This window comes from Pagrus major, chromosome 20 (assembly GCF_040436345.1).
Source record: "Pagrus major chromosome 20, Pma_NU_1.0".
Lineage (NCBI taxonomy): Eukaryota > Metazoa > Chordata > Actinopteri > Spariformes > Sparidae > Pagrus > Pagrus major.
Genome location: NC_133234.1, coordinates 21,332,604 through 21,352,351, shown reverse-complemented (window position 1 = coordinate 21,352,351; position 19,748 = coordinate 21,332,604). Strand labels below are relative to the sequence as shown.

The window sequence follows — 19,748 nt, the reverse complement described above, 5'->3', positions numbered from 1 at the left end:
ACAGTGTGTTTTGTGTATTGATTTAACCGTCTTTGGATGTCAAATACAACTGTGTCATCTGTCGAAGGAGATTAAGGGCAGTTTGTCAGAGACTGCTGGTGTGGACTGAATTGAATCTGTGATCAGATGAAGCATTTCTGTGTTTTCATGTGGTTGTGTACATTCAATATACAGTATGTCTACATGTGCAGTAGGTTATTAATGCAAATCACAATGTATAAAGAACAACCTGCTCTGTCTTTTTAGCTTCCCTAAATAGCCAAAAGTATGTGGACACTCCTGGTTTGGGCTGGCTACAATTAGAAAACTAAACCTACATTGTTTCCTGTACAGGACAGATATCCATCTGAACAGCTGGGACATTAACATCACACGTCACTCACTCACCTGACTGTGAAGGTCTTACTGGCCTTCGAGCCGCTGTGAGTCGGCGAGTTACTGGCACTTCTGCTCAGATCCTCCGCCGACTTCTCCAGAGTTTTGTTTTTGTCTGTGGGCAGCGTGCCGTTGTCCAAAGTGTCCACATCGTACCTGTGAGTCACAGAATCAGAGATTACTCTCACACTAATGTAGCCCACAGACGTATTCATGAGACTGTTTGATTCAGTGACAGGAAGTGTTTGTGTGAAGGAGATAACACAAAAATAGTTCAGACTTGACTGTTCCAGGAATTAACAATAGCGGTGTTTCTGGCTGATACCTACGTGACGGCGCTGTGTGCAAACGACAGATAATCCACGAGAACGTCCAGGCCTTGATTTTCCTCGTTTAGGAACTCCTGAGCCCAGCTGCAGGGAGGGAATACATTCAGTAAGACACCAGGAAACAGAAAAAAGCAAATGTCAAATGTCAGCAAATGTTAAGTTATGACCGACGTTACATATAAACACAGGTTTAATCTAATTACACTGTATTAACATGTAGATGAACATATTTATAATTAAAGTCTCAAATGCTTCAGTTAAACTAATTTTGTACATCTGTGAATATTTACCAGTCTGCTGAAGTTTTATTTGAAGCTCTTATCAGCTCAACTTTCATTTGTTTCTGACTCTACAAAGTCCTATTTTCCAGATGAGAGTTGGGGTGAGACTCACCCGATATAATTGGTCCGGAGGGAAATCTCCAACTCTCTCAGGATCTGAGTGGATTCCTGCACGCGTCTCTTAAACTGACAGAGCACATGAAGCCGAGTTATAAGGTCGGTAAATGGTTAATTATTCAGAAAATACAACAAAGATGCCAAAACAGTTCGGTGCACTGATTTGTAGAGGATTTCATAATCAATCACAATAAAAACAAAAGCTTTATGCGAGCAGTATGTAGGTGTGTGTCAACTGGTACATAAGTTCCAATAACATCATCATTCAGATAACCTGATGAAGGTCTGAGTGGAGCCATTTTATGTTTTTTTGGTTCATTTTTACATTTAAAAAGAAGTCTCCATCTACTTCAGTTGTTTAGGAGAACGCTGCAACGCTGTTTTGCTGTGAAGCTCCAGAAATGTTTTGTGGACTACGACACTTCACCTGACTTTCCATCAGCATGGAGGATGAGGAGACTGAATTTTTGTTTTTGGATGAACTTTTCCTTTAAAGGTGTGTCAGAAGGTCTCACTTGATAAGGCTCACTGTCTTGGAAATATTTGTGCTCACGTCCGAGATAAGTTCTCTACGCTGGTAGAATCGCCTATTTTCAGTCTTTGCCACAAAAAGATAAAGAATTTTATCAACTCCATTTTTCCAGGAAACACTCAGATAAAATTATCCTTTCATTATTTTCACACCAAACAGAAACTCAACTTTAACCTGAGCAGTGTGATGTGAGTTTATTTCACCTTCCGACTGACTCCTCCGTGATCCAGATGACTCTTCAGCTTATCCAGATAGGCGGACGGTGGATTCTTCACTTGAAACCTCTCCTGAAGATGCAGAGAAACACACACACACGCACGCACACACACACACACACACAAACCTCTAATTATATTTGATTGCCGCTGCAGTGAGGAGCGGGGGGGCCCAGAGGGCAGAGCTCAGCTCAGCCAGTTTGATTACACAGCGTCTCTTATGCAAATAGATCTGATCTTAACAAGTTTCCAGAAATGATTCAACTGTGGTGCAGCGCACACACACACACACACACACACACACACACACACACACACACACACACACAGTCCCACTCAGACCATTAACTGAACATTTTTCTCAGTTTTTTAAATTGCCCTTTTGAAGGAAAAGACTCATTAGCAGCTCACAGAAATCAAAGTGAAATGTTTCTGGCTTCGTTTTTGTAGAATTATAATTATTATTGAATTAATAACAGCTGAGTGAGTCACAGTGTGACAGTGACAGGTGTCCTCTGTCACTCTCTCATCATGACTCAGGTTGTTATGGACCCCCTGTGGTTACTACAGTGATGTACAATATTAATGAGCTTCCTCCTGCGTGTGTGTGTGTGTGTTTAGGTATCTGGATGGTTTCTAATGTTTGGTATTCACACTGTGTCAGTATATTGATCGGCCTTCACTGCTTATACTGTAAGTCAACTGCACGTAGACCATGAGCCATGAATCCGATTGTTTGTGAATGATGACAGAGGGGACGGCGCTGACATTGTTGGTGTAAAACGTGATGAAAATCTCGAGCTCAGACTCGCCTGGTCACAGATCAGGTCCCACTTCTTCTCGTTGTCGTACTGACTGAGGATCTTCACCTTGTCTGGAGGAAGATTCATCGTGTTCTGAAAACAGAAAGAAGAAGAGAGAATTTAAACCTGCTGCATCACAGACAACAATTAACGAATGTGCTCATTATTTATCTGATTTGGTCATTTTAAGGACAACCTAACTGCTAACTGTAGCTGCCGTTAGCTAGTTTAGCAACACACTACACAGATGTCATAATGCCAAAACTGTTATTTATTCACATCCTGTTGATACATTTTAAATGTATTGTAATGTTTTCTTTTACTGAAGGAAACACAAAAGGTCTCTGGAGAAACATCAGAAATGCTTCTTTGGCCTTCAAGCCTCCTCTGAGTGGGAGTGATGGTGTACGAGTGATTGACTGCTCAGACACAAAGTAAACATACTTCTGCTGCAGGTTACAAGCCAGGCACAGGAAGCATCTTGTTAGCCGTGGCACTGAAAATTAAAGGTCGAGTGTGTAGGATAAAGTGGCGTTAGCGGTGAGGTTACAGACTGCAGTAGGTTTTCTAACTGTCCAAAGTGCTTCTGTCAGCTATCTGGCTAATAAACTGTCTAACCTGCAAACTGTGGCACATTTTATCCACTGGTGGATGTTTGTCGAGTTGCAATAACAGATGACAGAAAGCTACTGTGCAGTTCAGCTGCAAGTCTTAGCCTCTTTTTATGTTGCGCTTCAGGCTGCTGTCAGCTGTAGTCAGTGTCACCGTGAGCCGGTAATAGTAGGGTGATGGCTACTGCTTATGAGCAAAGAACTTCTTTGTCTTTGCAGACAGTATAAATGTCTCATTGTTATGTACGTAGCAGATATGTATGAAGAAGCAGACAAAACAATGTGAGTTTCTGCTGGGCTGACCATATATAGATTCAGCATGAACATCGCAATGTAAATTCAAGTAAGGCGATGAACTCCAACAAGTCCTGCTACAACTGTTTTGCTGCATACTTGCACAGTTCTCATTTTCCATGACTAATCTACAAGGGCGATCCAACAGTCACAATCATTCTAGATCCATTTATCAAACACAGCAGGGCCTGGTTTGGTTGTTTAATAAATTGCATTCCCAACAAATCAAATCAAAAACAAATCAAATCATCCCGACCTTCATTTTCTGTAAATAATATCGACAACAAACTGTTTCCAGACATACCCAAATAAAAGTGAGTAGTCTGTCCAGCCTGATCTACTTTGTGTTCAGGTTTGTACCTTCAAACTCCCATGTTAGACTCAGTCCTAGAAACAATACGACAACAAACACAGGACCCCCGGACACGTCACCGCTGCGGAGCCTCCTTTAATAATACATGGCTCCAGTGTGAAGGATTTCATTGTCACTCAGAGGGACATTACCGTCCTCCTTAAGTCACAAGTCCGGTTCTGAGTCACTCTGAGTCAGAGGTCTATGTGTCTCTTAGCGAAGCGTCACTGGTCATTATCAGCTGTGTGTTTCCGTCTGTTGTCACGACAGAATAACAAGCGTGTTGCTACCATGAAACATATTAAATAATAATGAAGTACAAATTTAAAATGTTGCTGCGTGTGTTCTTTATCTTTATCTTTAAATGCAAAGTCAGAATTTGTTTAAAAACACTAACCGATCGTGCACTTTGATAAGAACACACGCTGGCAAACTGATCAGCCTGAAACTTTGCTGTCAGCTGATGTGGTTGACGACAAATTTGTGTTTGTGAATGATAAGAGAAAACTCCCTGCTGTCTTGACGTTTTTCATAAAGTTTCTGAGAAGTCCAGATGAAAGATTCTCCACACATACACTTCACAGCCGTTAAAGCACGGCTGGTGCTCCGTATAATAAACAGCTTCAACAGACACATCAGCTGGATGACTATAACCCACAGACACGCACATGAAACTGGGCTAGTCGACAGGAGACACCCACTCAAGGACGCCACTTCACTTTGTTTAAATGCTACATTATCCTCCTCGTATCTCACCCGGCCCAGTCCGCCCTCACACCTCCTGCTCCCGTGTGAGTCGCTGAAACTGAACAACTTGAGGCGACCGTCACGAGGCCAGAGAGAGCGTGGAGTCATCGACACTGACTCAGTCTGCTGAGGAATGTCCAGCAGTGGTTACTAAGTGGTTTTTTGCTGCGTGCTTCAGAGATAAGCCTCGACTGGACCACAAAACCAGCTTTTAAATAAGAGCATCTGTCGCTTTAATAAGATTGTTTTTAAAGCTGCAAAACACCTCAATCACTGCACGATATCTGGGCCGTAGAGAGATGTTATTCACTCCTGAGGTAAAATCTGAAGCGCACCACATCAGAGATCATGCCTGCCGTGCAGAAAAACAGGCCACAGCAGATTCCAAACAGTCCAGTAAATCAATGGTGCTGTGAGGCTGGATGTGAATCTGATAAATCAGGTCTGATGAATGGAGCCGGTGGGTCAATACGTGCCGGTTATATTCGGCCTGATGGATCTATTAAACAACACAAACTGAAAGAGAAAAACAACCCTGGTTTACTCTTCTGGAGAAAAAGGTTTGACGCCCTGAAAACAAGCCTTCGAATCTTCTACAAAGCATGAAATTGTCAGGACGACAAACGGGACAATTTCTTTAAAAACATCGAGTTTGCACCGATCGACCCGATAAGGACCGGAATCGACCAGTCTTCTGCATTAGAGGTCGTCCGATATGGCTTTTTCAGGGCCGATAACGATACCGATTATCAGATATCAACAAGACTGAAAACAGATATTTGGTACCGATATTCATTTGTAGTAAAAATTTGAACAACAAGTGATGAAATGAAGTACAATTCACTCAAATACCATTCAATTTTGAGGTATTATACTGAAGTATTTCCATTTTCTGCTACTTTATACCTCCTCTCCACTACACTTATTTGATACATTTAGTTACTAGTTACTTTGCAGATTCAGATTATTAAGTGTTTATAGTCTATTAATTGTGACGTGTTACCAATCAGATTCAGAGGGCGCGACATTGTGTGAGAGGACGCTGCATCAGAGCCGAAGTGGCACATTTTTAAATGAGTTTATTTTACTCATACCGATACCGATCAGAAAATGTTGAATATCCGCCCTGATAATCGGCCAGGGCCCCTGACGACCAGCTGGTCAGTGTCATACATGTATAACATACATACATTATATGCTGCCCAGCCCCCCAACGGGACCACCAGCTCGAACTAAAAGAAAGAAATTAAATATTTTATGTTATTTACCAAAAATATGTGCTGCGCCTACACTCTAGACTCCTGTCACTTTGAATAACTCCAGGGCTGAGCAATATATCATTAAAATAATATTGCTATATTTTAGCCTATATTGCAATACACAATATAAATATCTCCATGTTTTGGCATCTCCTTAAAGCATTTCATAACTGCTACTGTAGCACAGGTCGACAAAATCAAATATCACCATATTTTGGACCAAATATCTCGACATCAACATCACAACAATATTGTAAGGATGATTATCGGTACTTTCACAAAATATCAGACTTTTATGGTGGGCTTTTGATCAATAATCATCAGTAATGTAGCTATAAAGTGGGTGAAAACAAGTATTAGAACAAGTAAAACGGTCTGATAAGTTCAGACGATGACATCACTTTACTGGAATGCAGCCTTTAAAACCAGGAACAGACAACACTTATGTCATATCATGATATAAGGAAACAATAGTGATATATTTCCCAGCCCTACACTGCTAAAATATAGTATAGAAATAAGTATTTATAGCATATAGTTTACAGAATTTTATATACAATGGACATGGACATGGACATGGCAGGTTAAAGAGGGGGATGGCATCAGCCCTAATCATTTTCGGGTGACTGTGATATAAAATAGGAGCTGTGAGGGAACACAGTCCTCAAGATTGAAATTTTAATGAGGTAAATTTTTCTCTGTAGCTTTTTGGCGGGTGTGTGTCCTTTGTGGATCATTTTTACACACTAAGTTAAGTGTGAGAGCATGTGGCCGTTCTTGTCACACTTAAATTGGCACTCTCTCCATGACAACCTGCACCGAAACTGCCTCAGTATCCTCGACGCTTTAAAAACCCTCTGACTCTGCTTCGACTGTGCCGATTTAAGAGGCATTAAAAAGTAAAATGAGTGACCTCTACATCTGCAATTAACATGTGACTGAACTGAGTTTACTTTAACACCACAGCATTAATGTGATGCGTCCGTAAGCCATGTAAAACACTGGGAGCAGCTGCTAAATCAGGAATACGAGGCTCAGACTGGAAGCAGGAGAGGAAGACAATGTGTTGAATCATAGCAGACAGAAGTGGAACATTTCTTGTGTGTGTGTGTGTGTGTGTGTGTGTGTGTGTGTGTGTATGTGTGTGTGTGTGTGTGTGAATGATGCATGGTGATGCAGTCCTGAATTCTTAAACATGCTGACGATCCCAAAAAGACGGATCAATGGAATTATCACGATCACAGAAACAAGCTGCGTTTGCAGCAGTGGCTGAATTATTACTGCTGTGTCCTCGTTTCCTCCTTTCTCCTGTCTTATGCCAACAAGGCTGACTGTTTGTCATGTAATCATAACGATTCAATTTCAGGATCGATACATTTATCTGACGGGAAATAGCTTTAGATTTCCCAACATAGCTAAATGAACTGTATGCATGTCAAAGTGCCAGGAGCACAGAGACAAGTTTAACATTTTCTTACCAAAAGAACATAAATACTCTACATGGACAGAAGTATAGGGACACCGCGACACAAGAAGCCTCCAACTAGTCGCTGATTTGTTCATTTTTAACAAGGGGATGTTCGCTGCATTGCTAGTCAACACACACACACACACACACCTGTGTGCACTTCCCAATGGACATCGTTGCAGGATACCTTCACCATAACTGCGACAGGCAGCAGTGTGTCCCTATGATCCTCTCTCTCTCCTCCAACTACACATTGTAACTTGTCACTTTGATCATGAGGGAGCACAGCCCAGTCTCCAGGATATAATGTCAGCAGTTAACATTTCTGCAAACCACAGATTATGTCCAAGGTTGACATCTGTACCAAAGATGGCATATCACGTTCACATTATATGCATATCGGCTGACTTTCACATCAGGAGGTGGAGGGGATGGAGGTGACATTATGGCTGACCGCAGCTCGAGTCACATCACTGGACATATCCAAGGACACCTGAGGATATTTCCATCTGTTTTTGTCGCATGACAAGCGGGAATTTTGTTAAAGTATACCTGCGGACACTTCCATCCATTTTATGGCGACCAAAACTGGCTAAACTGGCTAAACTTAACCAGAGCACAAGGGTGGGACTGACAGAAAAATGCACACTTACAAATTCGTCAGCTACATCAGCACCACAGACAGCGCGATGGATTTATCAATCAACAGCAGAGCTAGACTAGGCTAGACTCAGTCAAATAAAGGATCAATGGGTCAGGCGGGTGAAATTTACATATTCAGATGAACAACACCTCTGTACACCGGGGTCCCCCCTCGGATCGCCTGCTGCCACCACCCCTTTCATTCCGATGAAGGTTACTGAAGGTTGCAAAATATGCAAGAGGTTTTTCAGGCTTCTGTGCGGCTCAGTCAAGTCCACATCCAACTGGAAATTCAACAAATTCTTTCCAGAACAAAGTCGTTTTGCACCTGGTGAAAGGGACGTCCACATACTTTTGGTCATGCAGTGTATTACGAGCAGGTTACAATAGAACAAGACATGTGAGCTTGACTGTATATAGGTTATACAATATCATCGTCCGATATGAAACCTTTTTTTTTTTTTAGGATATTATAATGCAGGAAAAGATGCTTGGGGAAATGAAGTTTATTGTTTCAGCGCACGGATGTCATATTGATAAGCAACAAGCAATGGCTCCAAAATCCGAGTGTAGGTCGGGCTCTGAAAGAAATCCCAGTTCACTCGGTACGCAAAAGACACATTTCACTACCTGGTGTAAATGTAACCCTGCTAAACTGTCTCATTCAGACCAGACTTACGATCAGTTTGACATCTCTTTAACCTGCTGAAAGAGCAGAACTGCTAATGAGTGAGTGAATGCTCTCTTCTCTCCGTGTCTCAGTGTGTAAACACAGTACACAAATCCACAGACGCACATTTACAATTCCACCCACTGCCGCATTCCCTGTTTGGAAATATTCAAAGTGTTATGCAAAACCTGGAAGGAAAAAGTGCTCCATGTAAATGTTGCTGTCACTGAAGCGTGTGAACACTGGCGGCACAGTCACTCAGGACTGTAGCAGCAGATTCTGTCGCTTTCATATTGATTCAGTTTGAAAACACTGCAGTGGCATCAGACGCAAGCATCGTCATATGATTGAAGCATCAGTATGAAACCCACCTGCTTTTATCACACTGTTAACACACACACACACACACACACACACATACACACACACACACCGGCTCTCTGCCCTTAACCAAATCCACACCTCCGAGTCTGACACTTTCTGTCCTTCGCATCCCTTTGAGCCTCTGCAGAGTGAGACCGGCTGGTTTGTATGCAGAGTATCTTCTCCACTTAACAGGAGATCTGCTATGCAGACTCAGCAGAAGATGGAGGGCGGCTTGATGAGGAGGAGGAGGAGGAGGAGGAGGAGGAGGAGGAGGAGGAGGAGATGATCTATATTTGGTGGGATACACTGGTGATGTAGCAAAAAAAAAGCTGCTGTTACACCCAGGGACTGTGTTCAGGGTCAGGTAGGAAGGAAGCTTTTAGATGCAGCCGACAGTTAAACTGCTGCAGAGTGACGCCTGTTTTCATGCACATGAAATACGACATGGAGCTGCACACACTGCTGCAGCAACACGCATGTTAAGGAGGAAAACCTGCAGCAGTTGGCACAAGAAGTCTGCTGCTGGGGCATTAATTCAATGCACGGGTCATCACATTCATGTGTGTGTGAAGTGCTTCGTCGCTGTGGTTTAAAAAGTGCTGTATAAATAAAGATTTACTTACGATTAATTCCAATGCATCACGGATTATATTTACTGTGTGGATATGCACCATGAGTACAAACATCATATGCAAACATCTCTCTCCATGCAAAACAGGAGGCGAGGGTCGAAGCATTGGCTGTGTGCGTCAGATAAGGAGATATCGTAGACCGTTCCAAACATAAAATGTTTCATGACCTCTTCGATTAAGGAAAGGTTTACAAAATAATGTATTACAAAGTGTGTTTCAATCTAGAATCAGACATGTCCGTGTGCTTTCTGGTCTGCTGCTGTTGAAGGGAAATCTTAAGGACCCAATCACACAGATACTCGTTGTGCAGACACCGCTGGTTCAAAAGCGCCTCAGAAAAGTCTGTTTTGGGCAAAACGGCGTGGTGTACTTTTAGTGCGAGTCCACATCTCGTGCTGTAAAGTTGAAACATGTTGAGGTGCACCACATCACAGGACAACAATGGTTTGCCTGGCATCACGTTTTCAGTGACACATCTCGATGTGATCGGCTGCTAATGCTACGCACAACGATATGTGAGATAACAATGGGCTTCCAGCTTTGTGGCCACAGGTTTTGTTTGTCTGTTTCCTGTTTCGACACGACAATCCCCTCCGCACAGAGCTCTGACCTCAACCCCATCCAACACCTTTTGGGATGAACTGGAAGTGCGACACCTGACACCAGAGGAGCAGACTAACGATCATAGTTTTGAAATGAGATGTCCAATAATCATATATGGATGTACAGTAATTCTAACGTGTCCAAATACTTCTGGCCGTGTAGTGTATTTCAGCTCCAGATGACACACTGATGCAAATAAATGCATATTTGTAATCAAATGATTCAAATCTCTAAACTAGAGGACTGTGACACTTTCCAATGAAGCATTAAATGCCTGCTGTCGCCATTTAGAGTTTAATCTTGCATGTTTAATTCTGTACCAAACTAATAATTCACAACTCTCAACAGAATGAATGGGATTAAATGTGACTAAAGGTATCCAGGACGATTGTCTGGAAAGAGGAATACCATTTGCCTAAAGCTAACAGGGAGGTTGAACTAAAAAACATCCGTATGCTCAGCTCCTAGCTGTGCCTTATATAACACTGTTAACTAAAAGCGTCACACTGGGAGAGCGTTAACCTCTTTCAACACTTAACGATCGTCCAACTCAACACTGCAGCATCCATTAACAAAACACTGAGGTCACGTCCTCGCTGTGGTGGCTGCCACTTTAGGACTTTTAAGAGTGGAGGAGATCTATTTTTTAGACTATTTCAAACTGTTCTGGGAGGAAATGCAGACATGACCACATCACCTCCTCGCTCGCCTCCCTTCCACTGGCTCCCAGTTAGATTTCGTATATATCTAAAAATTGTACTGCTCACTTTTAAGGCTGTAAATGGCCTTTCCCCTCAATATATATTTCTGGTTTGTTGACATGTTCCCACCAGACCTCTGAGATCTGCAGATGGAGCCCTGCTGGCTACTCACAGGTCGCAATTAGTGACAAAGGGGGATCTGGGTTTTGCTATTAGAGCCCTCAAACTGTGGAACTCTCTGCTGGACTCAGACACACTGCGTCGCTTTTAAATTGGAAATGTGTAATACTTGTTTTTTATATCATCTGCCTTGTCTGGTTTTATTTCTCCATGTTAAACACAAGCTGTTGTTGTTAAGAAAGGTGCTATATAAATAAAGGTTATCTTGTATATATAGTATATATCAGTATTATATTTTCATTTGAAGGTGCAACATGTAAGAATTGGCCACCTGTTGAATTCATACTCAAAGCAAACAGGGAGTAGTATATCACCAAAGTAACTGCTAACTGCTGCTAACTGTAGCTGTTAGCTCAGTTAGCCATGCAGCCAGCAGACATGACTGGGAGCTCGGACCACCGAGGGAGTGTTGTTGTTTACATCGCTGGTGCTTTCAGGACGGGGCTAACTGGTTAGCATGTTAACTTCAGTAAATATCTGTATAACACAATACACAAACGTCATAAAGTCAAAACTGTTGACAATTTATAACATTTTTGAATGTTTTCCTCGAAATATTCTAACATATTGCACCTTTAAATCATATCAGGTGAATTTTTCACGTGTGAAAGGCTTCTCTCTGCTGCTTCTTTAGGCTACAATGAAGTGAAATAAAAGTGTAGTGAAAATTATATCTAACTGTTGAATTAACATTTCAGTGTGAAAAATGTCTGCAATCATTTCTCCAATTGCTGTTATACTGTAATATAATTCCCATCACCTAAATGTTTAATGTAATGGGATTCAAGTTTGATTATTACAACTAAAACCATCTGATCCTTCAGATTTAATAAGCTCATCTTTGGTCGTGTCTATGCTACAAATATAAGGGAAATCAGCTGAAATGTTTCAGACGTTTCATGACGACAGAGAACAAACATGAGCTCTTCAGCAGAGGTGATTAGAAGTGTTTTATGCTCACACTCATTGACTGAACTGCCTCGGTGGAAGAGAGCAGCATTTATCAGCTTTAATTGATTACCGTTCACCTTCAGGAGGGAAAGAAGGAGGCTGTTTCTGTGAATACGCTGACTGACAAGAAGCCTGAGGCCTGTTTATGTTTAATCAAATGACACATCGGCTCCACATGATGTCACATATCACAGTGTACCTCAGAGACTCTGCTGATAAGACTCAGAGAAGAATGACTGAAGGAATGCAGTTCATCATTCAGAAAGAGGTCCGGTCACATATCCAACATAACTGCAGCGGCAGACTCAAAACTGTCTCTCCCTTGTTTGTTTTTTCTGTCACCGTGTAGGCAGGAGTTCAGCTTGTCGTGTCATGTTGTTGTAAACAGAAGACAACTAACAGCTCAGTGAAAGAAGTAATAAAAAGAAAATCAAGTTAGATTGAGGAATGCCCGTCGTTGTAAATGAGTTTGACGTTGTGGCTGAGTCATGCAGGAGACCAGGCAATGAAAAATACTCAAACTCATATGACTGTTGAAGATCTTATTCCCAAACTATGGGTGTTAATCTGCAGCTACAACAGCCTCCAGTCTTCTGTTTTCAGGGATTTGACACAAGAGCGTCAGTGAAGTTGGGCACGTCCACATTTGGAGCAAGCTGCTGCGCATGGTCCACTAAACTTTGCTTCACTTATTATTTTCCTTTTTTGACAGTTTTCTGCTGCTGTTTGGTTAGTTTTAGGCCACAAAAACACTTGGTTAGGTTTAGGAAAACATGGTTTGATATTGTGTAAAAATAGGTCTCAGGTTTAAAAACACCTGAATTACCCTTTAAGATTTCTCTTGATTGGGACTAAGGGGCGTTAACCAAACCAAGTACACCCAGAGTATGTGGGTTATCCAATGAAATCTAGCTCTTTATAAGCTAAATTTGAATCTGTGTTAATGACAAAGTAAAGTTTAGTTGCACCTCTTATTAAACTGTAAACAGATCTGACCCCCTCCACCCCCCCATCATTCTTCCTCCAGCAGACCATGCAGTGAGCCTAATGCTGCAGTAAGCTCCAGCATAAAGGGCCTCTTATGTATCTTTCCACAGTGGCATTGTGTACCTGGCACTGTGATAAGCTTGTCCTGAGGACGTGCACATTTCCAACATATTCTGAATTCTTTGTTTCTGTCTACTGTTTGCCTTCTTCTGTGTGGTAGCTGACATGTGGCTGCACAGTCGAGACTCACCAGCACCGTGCTGAAGCGTTGCTCCAGTTCTTCTTCAGGTGGCATCGGGAGTTTGATTCCCTTGGTTTGGCCCGTGGAGCCCGGGGGGGCCGACACCGCCTTCCCCTCCTTCCCCGGGGGTGCCTCCACGCTTCCTGCTGCATTTCCCATCAGTGGTTATCCGATAGATCCAAGAATACACATACAAAAAAGACTGCTCCAAAGAAGCAGCTAAAAAGCTCAATAACTGTGTAGTATCTAGTTGTTTAAAGTTAATGTTCTGTGAGGCCCGTGACCTTTGGTTGTTTCCATGACCCCAGTCTGTTGATTCATGCTGAAGTAGCTCTCATGACTCGTCCATATTCTCAAACCAGGAGAAAGCTGAGGGATGAAATCCACCCGTGCCTCTGAGCGAGATCCTGATGCATTATGAAACCCTAGAAAGAGGGAAGGGGATATCCTGAGAGTGACAGACAGAGTGACAGCTGAACGAGTGAAAGAGAAAAGGGGAGGAGATAGAGTTCAGAGCCTGTCGCTCTGCACACACCACCAGGCTGCAATAAGACAGAAAAAGAAGATTAACGAGAGGAGGTTTCACTTCTGAGTTTCCCTCTGCTCAGGTGAGAGAAAAACTCTGGAGGAAACTACTCCAGAAGCTGCAGAGCTCTGGGGTGGCGAGACTGAGTTGGTGTGTGGAAGCCCTCCATCTGCTGTTGGATGCTGGGAGTCTCCAGGCCTTTGATCTCCATGTCCAGAGGAGAAAGAGGAAAGGAGGAGAAGGCAGAGATCCAGCAGGCAGCCACTGAGTCTATTCCAAACAGGGACAGAGAGAGAGAGACGGCAGGCAGCACAGGCACCAGCTCCAACACAGGAGAGCACAGAGCGATCACGGCTCTCTGGGTCCTAATGCCTCCACGTACAGGACGCCACATTCAGACACTAAACCAAAGAAAGTTGTAGTGTTGAACGTCTGACACAAACCAAGTTGTATGTTCAAATGCTAACTCAGAGAATTTCAAGGCCAATGAGATGATTTTTGGCATTTTTCTTGTCAACAAATCTGATGAAAAGACCAAAACCAACAATAAACTAATCCTACAAACATGTCTTATCTGTGTATATATTCCTCTGTGCTCTATTGTTGTCCAAAACATATTAAAAAGAGAAAGAGGATTAAAAAAGACGATAGAATTCAGGAAATATTAAGTGAGTAAAACATTGTTGGTTCTGGTGTTTTCATGTGACAGACTACACGGACAATACAGACTAATACAAGCAATATACTTCAAGTCATTCTATAACACTACATAATAAAGTGTAGTGTGTATGAATAAATGGAAATATTCTGCCATGAAACCAAAACTCACTCAAATGTCTTTTATACTAATAAGATTAATTAATGTAATTGATTCATTTCAAACCTGCCTCCTGACAGAAAGTTGAATTATCTAATAATGAACATTTTAAGCTTTATAGAGATGGAGGTTATGGATATTGCATTAGATCGGACAGGTGTACCTAATAAAGTGGCCTCTGAGTGCATACTGAAGGCTATATAAGAATGACATCAACAACGTTCTGCAGAGTCTGAGCTCACACAGCTCTGACACACAGAATCAAGTCTTTGTTTTGATGCATACTTGCAGAAAATGTTGAAACATCATCATGCTGTTAGGTAATCTGCATTTTCATGAAGACATTCTGACATGTCACAGTCAGAAAAGGACACGTATGAAAAGGAGAACTCATGATTCTCGTCATGTAACTGCTTTAGTTTCAGGGTCCTGGTTTTGTGCATCACACTGTCATAGCTGAATGGGACACTTGAATAGAAAGCAGATATCATTCATGTTATTAGAAGTTATAAAATGTTATAACATGTGCTGTCATGTACGATTGTTCACTGTTTGTTATCTTTTATGTACTTTTTTCTTATTTTTGTTAACTTTAAAATAAAAAGTAACTGAAAGGATGTGTGATTCTTGCAAAACTAAGGAAATGTCTTTATGTTTAGTCTCTGTCAATATGATGCATATATTCATTGAGACGAGGACGTTTACATGACCGTCAACTGCCTTCACAATGTTTCGTGTTTGTATTGTAATACATAACTCTTAACTTCTGAAAACCCCTGACAAATACCACCACATTTAACATAATAATAATAAAAAAAAGCTAAAACTAATGAAAAATAAACTAAATGTTCACATTTTTAAATAATAAAAACTAAACTGATTCTTGGTTACATGAAAGCCAATGCTTGAAATTGAATTATTATCAGTCTCTAGCTCAGCACATTAAGCACAGTTTTCATTTAAATAAATTATGAATAGCATTAAGTTGGAGCTGTAAACTGTAAAGCTGCAGTCGGAGCAGACTGTTGGTGTTTTTGTAGGTAGCAAACGGCCAAACGTTGGCAGCTCACAGAACCGGATCTCTCTGTGATCAAAGCCTCATTCATACCAACATGTTGCTTCATCACTAAACTCCGTAATACCCTGTGTGCTCACAAACAGCAGTTGTAAAGAGGATCACACGCTAATCAGGATCATAAGTTGTGTGGCAGCGATGACGTAACTCTTCACACAGAGGGGGACTGTTAGTAAGCAGGTTGTTGGCTGCAGAGTGACTGGACTGTTACTGGAAGGTGGAGGCAGTTAATAAATGATGAGTGTCACACTGATACCTGTGTGTGTCTGGCCACACCTGGTCAGCAGCACACAGGGAATAATGACATAATGAAGCAGAGGAACTTTGTTCACCGGGTTTACAGTAAGGCAGAAATTAGACGAGTGTGATGAGGAGTCCTGTATGTTGATGTTTCTAACAGGTAAACTGAAGTGTCCCTTTGTCTGAGTATGTTGAGGTGTGTCCTATTTTAAACTGGTTTAGAGTGAACTTTCTAAAACTCCCACACACTCCAACAAGACGAGAAAAAACAACAAAGAGATCAAAACATCTAATCTGTATTATTATCGTGATATAAGACTATATATCGTCTTAGATTTTGGATATTGTTATATCGTCATTATGTTAAGTACCAATAGTCATCAATACAATATTGCTGCAACATCGATAGAGGCATTTAGTTATTGTGATATTTGATTTGCCGCCTTGTTCTGACATTTATGAAGTGCTTTTGAAGAAAATTCTATAAAATATAGAAGTTTTATATTGTAAACTGCGATATAGTCTAAAAATACTGCAATATAATTTAAAGGCCATATGACTTAGCCGTATTTCAACCTTTGCCAGAGGCCGTTATGTTGTGTGACACCGTCATGGAATATATAAACCCTGATTTCAAAAACTAAAAGGTTAGAAGAAAAGCTAAAACTGTTGTCACTGAATGGAACACTAACTGATTTGATAATCAATTAATCATATTTCATATCTTACTGTTATAGTTTTTTTTACGTTTTGAAATGTCAGTGTTGTTGCTGATGTTGTATAGTGATTATGAATTGTCTTGTAACTAGTTTTTATACTGTAATGTTTATTTTCTTAACAGAAGGGGACTGGAAAACTCTGACGGACAAGAAAATGATCATCAGTTACAACCCTATCTAGAAGGTGTGCTTATCCTTATAATAAGTAATCATACTCGCTTTTTAGGACTGCAATAAATGATTATTTCCTCAATTAATTGATTATTGTTCAGTCTATACAATGTCAGAGAATGTTGAAAAATGTGGATCATTGTTTCCCAAAGCCCAAAATGAGAAATATCTTGTTTTTCCTACAACCCAAACATATTCAGTTAACGGTCATAGAGGAGGAAAGAAACCAGAAAATATTAACATTGGAATCAGAGATTTTGACATGTTTCTGTCCGTTAATTGTTGCAGCCCTTATTTTTTTCATTTGAATCTCTGAACAAATGAGTGATGGTGCTGATTTACAATACTACATGCCAGTATGGAAGTGAGAGTGTGTTGGTGCTGTATATGTGGTATCGTCTCTCTGCAACGAATGTAACACATTAAAAAGTATTGTATAATAAGGATAACATTACAGATGTACAACTTTGCTGTAAAACCATATTATATTAGTGTTTCTGTCAACTTGATAGAATAATGTCATGTTTTAAATACAGACAGTGCCTCTGCATCAGGCTGACATCTAGTGGTCAAACGATCACCTTACAGCAGGAGAGTCCTGCACTCACCTCATACCCCAATCTCATACATTGTCTTTAAAAACTGGACATGAAATAGACAAAATGAGAGCACTGTTTGCAAAACCCTAAAAATATGGATTTTTTTTGTATATTATGATCATTAAGAAAAAAATAAGTGTTGGTTTATAAACTGCTTTTCATACTAACAAGAGGGTAATTCATTTTCTCCTAACTCACTCAATACATCTCTCTGCAGACAAACGCGAAAGGTTAAAAAACATGTTTTTTTTTCAATTAAAAATGTCAAATACAAAACATAGAATCTAGTGTTGTTATTGTACAATTGTTTACAATTCATACCAATAAAAAATCCAAAAGTCGTCTTCACTAAAACTCTGCGTCGAACCATGAACCTTTGAAAATGATCAATGTGGAGATATTGTGGAGTGATTTATATTTATATAATTCCTTAAGAGCCACCAGAGCAGAGTGGCCTCTTGACTGCAGCACAGACATGTTGGAGAGACATCTCAGCAGCTGGGCACTAAAGGCACCGGGCCTCTTTCTGCAAAACATACGCATTTACAGTACAAACGGTATGTGTTGACACAAATAGATGTGAGACTCACACATAAAACCTCATCAGTCACAACTTATGTTAGATACAACACAAGGATGTACATGAGAAAAGAGAAGCTTTCATCAAATTAAGACGAGCATGATTTTGGTTCCAGCTTTCTGTGTGCAACTACTCTGATGATTTCATGGTGTGTATGTGCGGTAGCAGGGGAATATATGAAAGCATTTTGGTGAATAAGAGTTAAAATTTCACAAGTCATACAGTAAGAAAAACCATCAGAAGAGATCTCCGTTTTGTAAAGTTTAATCATATAGTACAAACAAGTAAGCGGAAAAAAACTACATCGAGACAAACAATGTATATCTAACAGTCTTTGATAGTACAGGAAACATTAAAGACAAATTCAACAAGTCTCATTATGTAAAACATGTATAATAATAACAACAACAACACCGGCAGTAATAATAATGAAAAAGCTTGTATGCTAATTTGTGATGCATAAAATTCACACTTAAATCATTTTAATCCAAAGATGATACAATCAATCCATACAAACTATTTAGTTAGAAAGGGGAAGTCAAGTTTGCGACTATTTAGGTCATTATGCTGTATGACAGTGACGAGGGCCGGGTGTCAGACCTCGAGACATTTTGAGTCACACATGAAACATGTCAACAACAACAAGGATTTAAAACTCATGACAGCTCTGATGACTATATTATTGTATCGCCAACGTTTTAACCAAAGAATGAATATAAACATTTTGATTACAAGGCATTTCATGAGAACAATACTGCAAATTCAAAACAGAAGAGCTAAATTCAAAAATGAGCTAGAGGCAAAATCTCACTTTTGACATACTTTTTTTTTTTTTTTTTTAAAAACAACACTATAGAAATAATTTCCTCATCGGCAGCTGAAGAAAGACAGCTATACGTCTATTTAAAGCTAGCTGGTGAGCTGGTGAGCCATGGCTAACTTTGTGTAAAGCTAAATTCGCTTTTTTAAAGATGAATTCACTTTTTTAATCAAAACCATCTATTGTACATTTTGGTGATTTGACCTGATATCCCACATAAATAAGGAAGTAGCTAAATCCAATGATCAGATGGAGAATAAGTACCTACAGCAAAACAGCGTTGCAGTACTCTCCTAAACAACTGAAATAGATGGGGACTTGTTTTAAAAAACAACCAAAAAACAAGTCTCCAGTGGTCTCACTGTAGCTAGGAAGTTTAAACCATTAGGGGGCACCCTGTCTGAAGGTTTTAAATGATGTCTTTTAAAATCAGTTTGGGATCTTGTGGCTTCTGAAGACTTGGATTACACCAGATGAGCTGTATGGAGGTATTTTATGTTGTTTTTTTGTTGATTTTCTCCCAGGCTATTTCAGTTGTTTAGGAGTATGCTGCAATACTGTTTTGCTGTGAAGCTCCAGAAATGTGACTATGAAAGTAGATAATGGATAAGCTTATATTTGATCAAATAATATAAATAAAAATAATATCAAACAAAGACCAATATGTTTAAAATAATATAGACACATCACATAAAAAAGATATTGTCAAGAAAATCAATGGGAAAAAGCTAGAATTTATGACATATAGACATATTTCCAAGCAGGAAGACGGGCCTATCTAAGTATTTATCATTAGGTTACATACAGTAGAAGTATTGACACCGGTATTGATACATTTCAAATGA

General features: G+C 40.3%; 1 protein-coding gene across 1 annotated transcript in view; it reads right to left on the bottom strand.

Annotated features, from left to right (window-relative positions):
- The window catches only part of fmnl1b (formin-like 1b), a 28,766-nt gene extending 14,964 nt beyond the window's left edge, over positions 1–13,802 (bottom strand). The window contains exons 1-6 of the mRNA XM_073489789.1: positions 13,366–13,802; positions 2,662–2,745; positions 1,838–1,921; positions 1,098–1,171; positions 705–788; positions 388–531 (exon numbers count right to left, since the gene is read on the bottom strand). Coding sequence (XP_073345890.1) covers positions 388–531; positions 705–788; positions 1,098–1,171; positions 1,838–1,921; positions 2,662–2,745; positions 13,366–13,515 — 620 coding nt within the window. The 5' untranslated portion in view covers positions 13,516–13,802. The remainder of the gene's footprint in view (positions 1–387; positions 532–704; positions 789–1,097; positions 1,172–1,837; positions 1,922–2,661; positions 2,746–13,365) is intronic.
- Between the last annotated feature and the right edge of the window lie 5,946 nt (positions 13,803–19,748).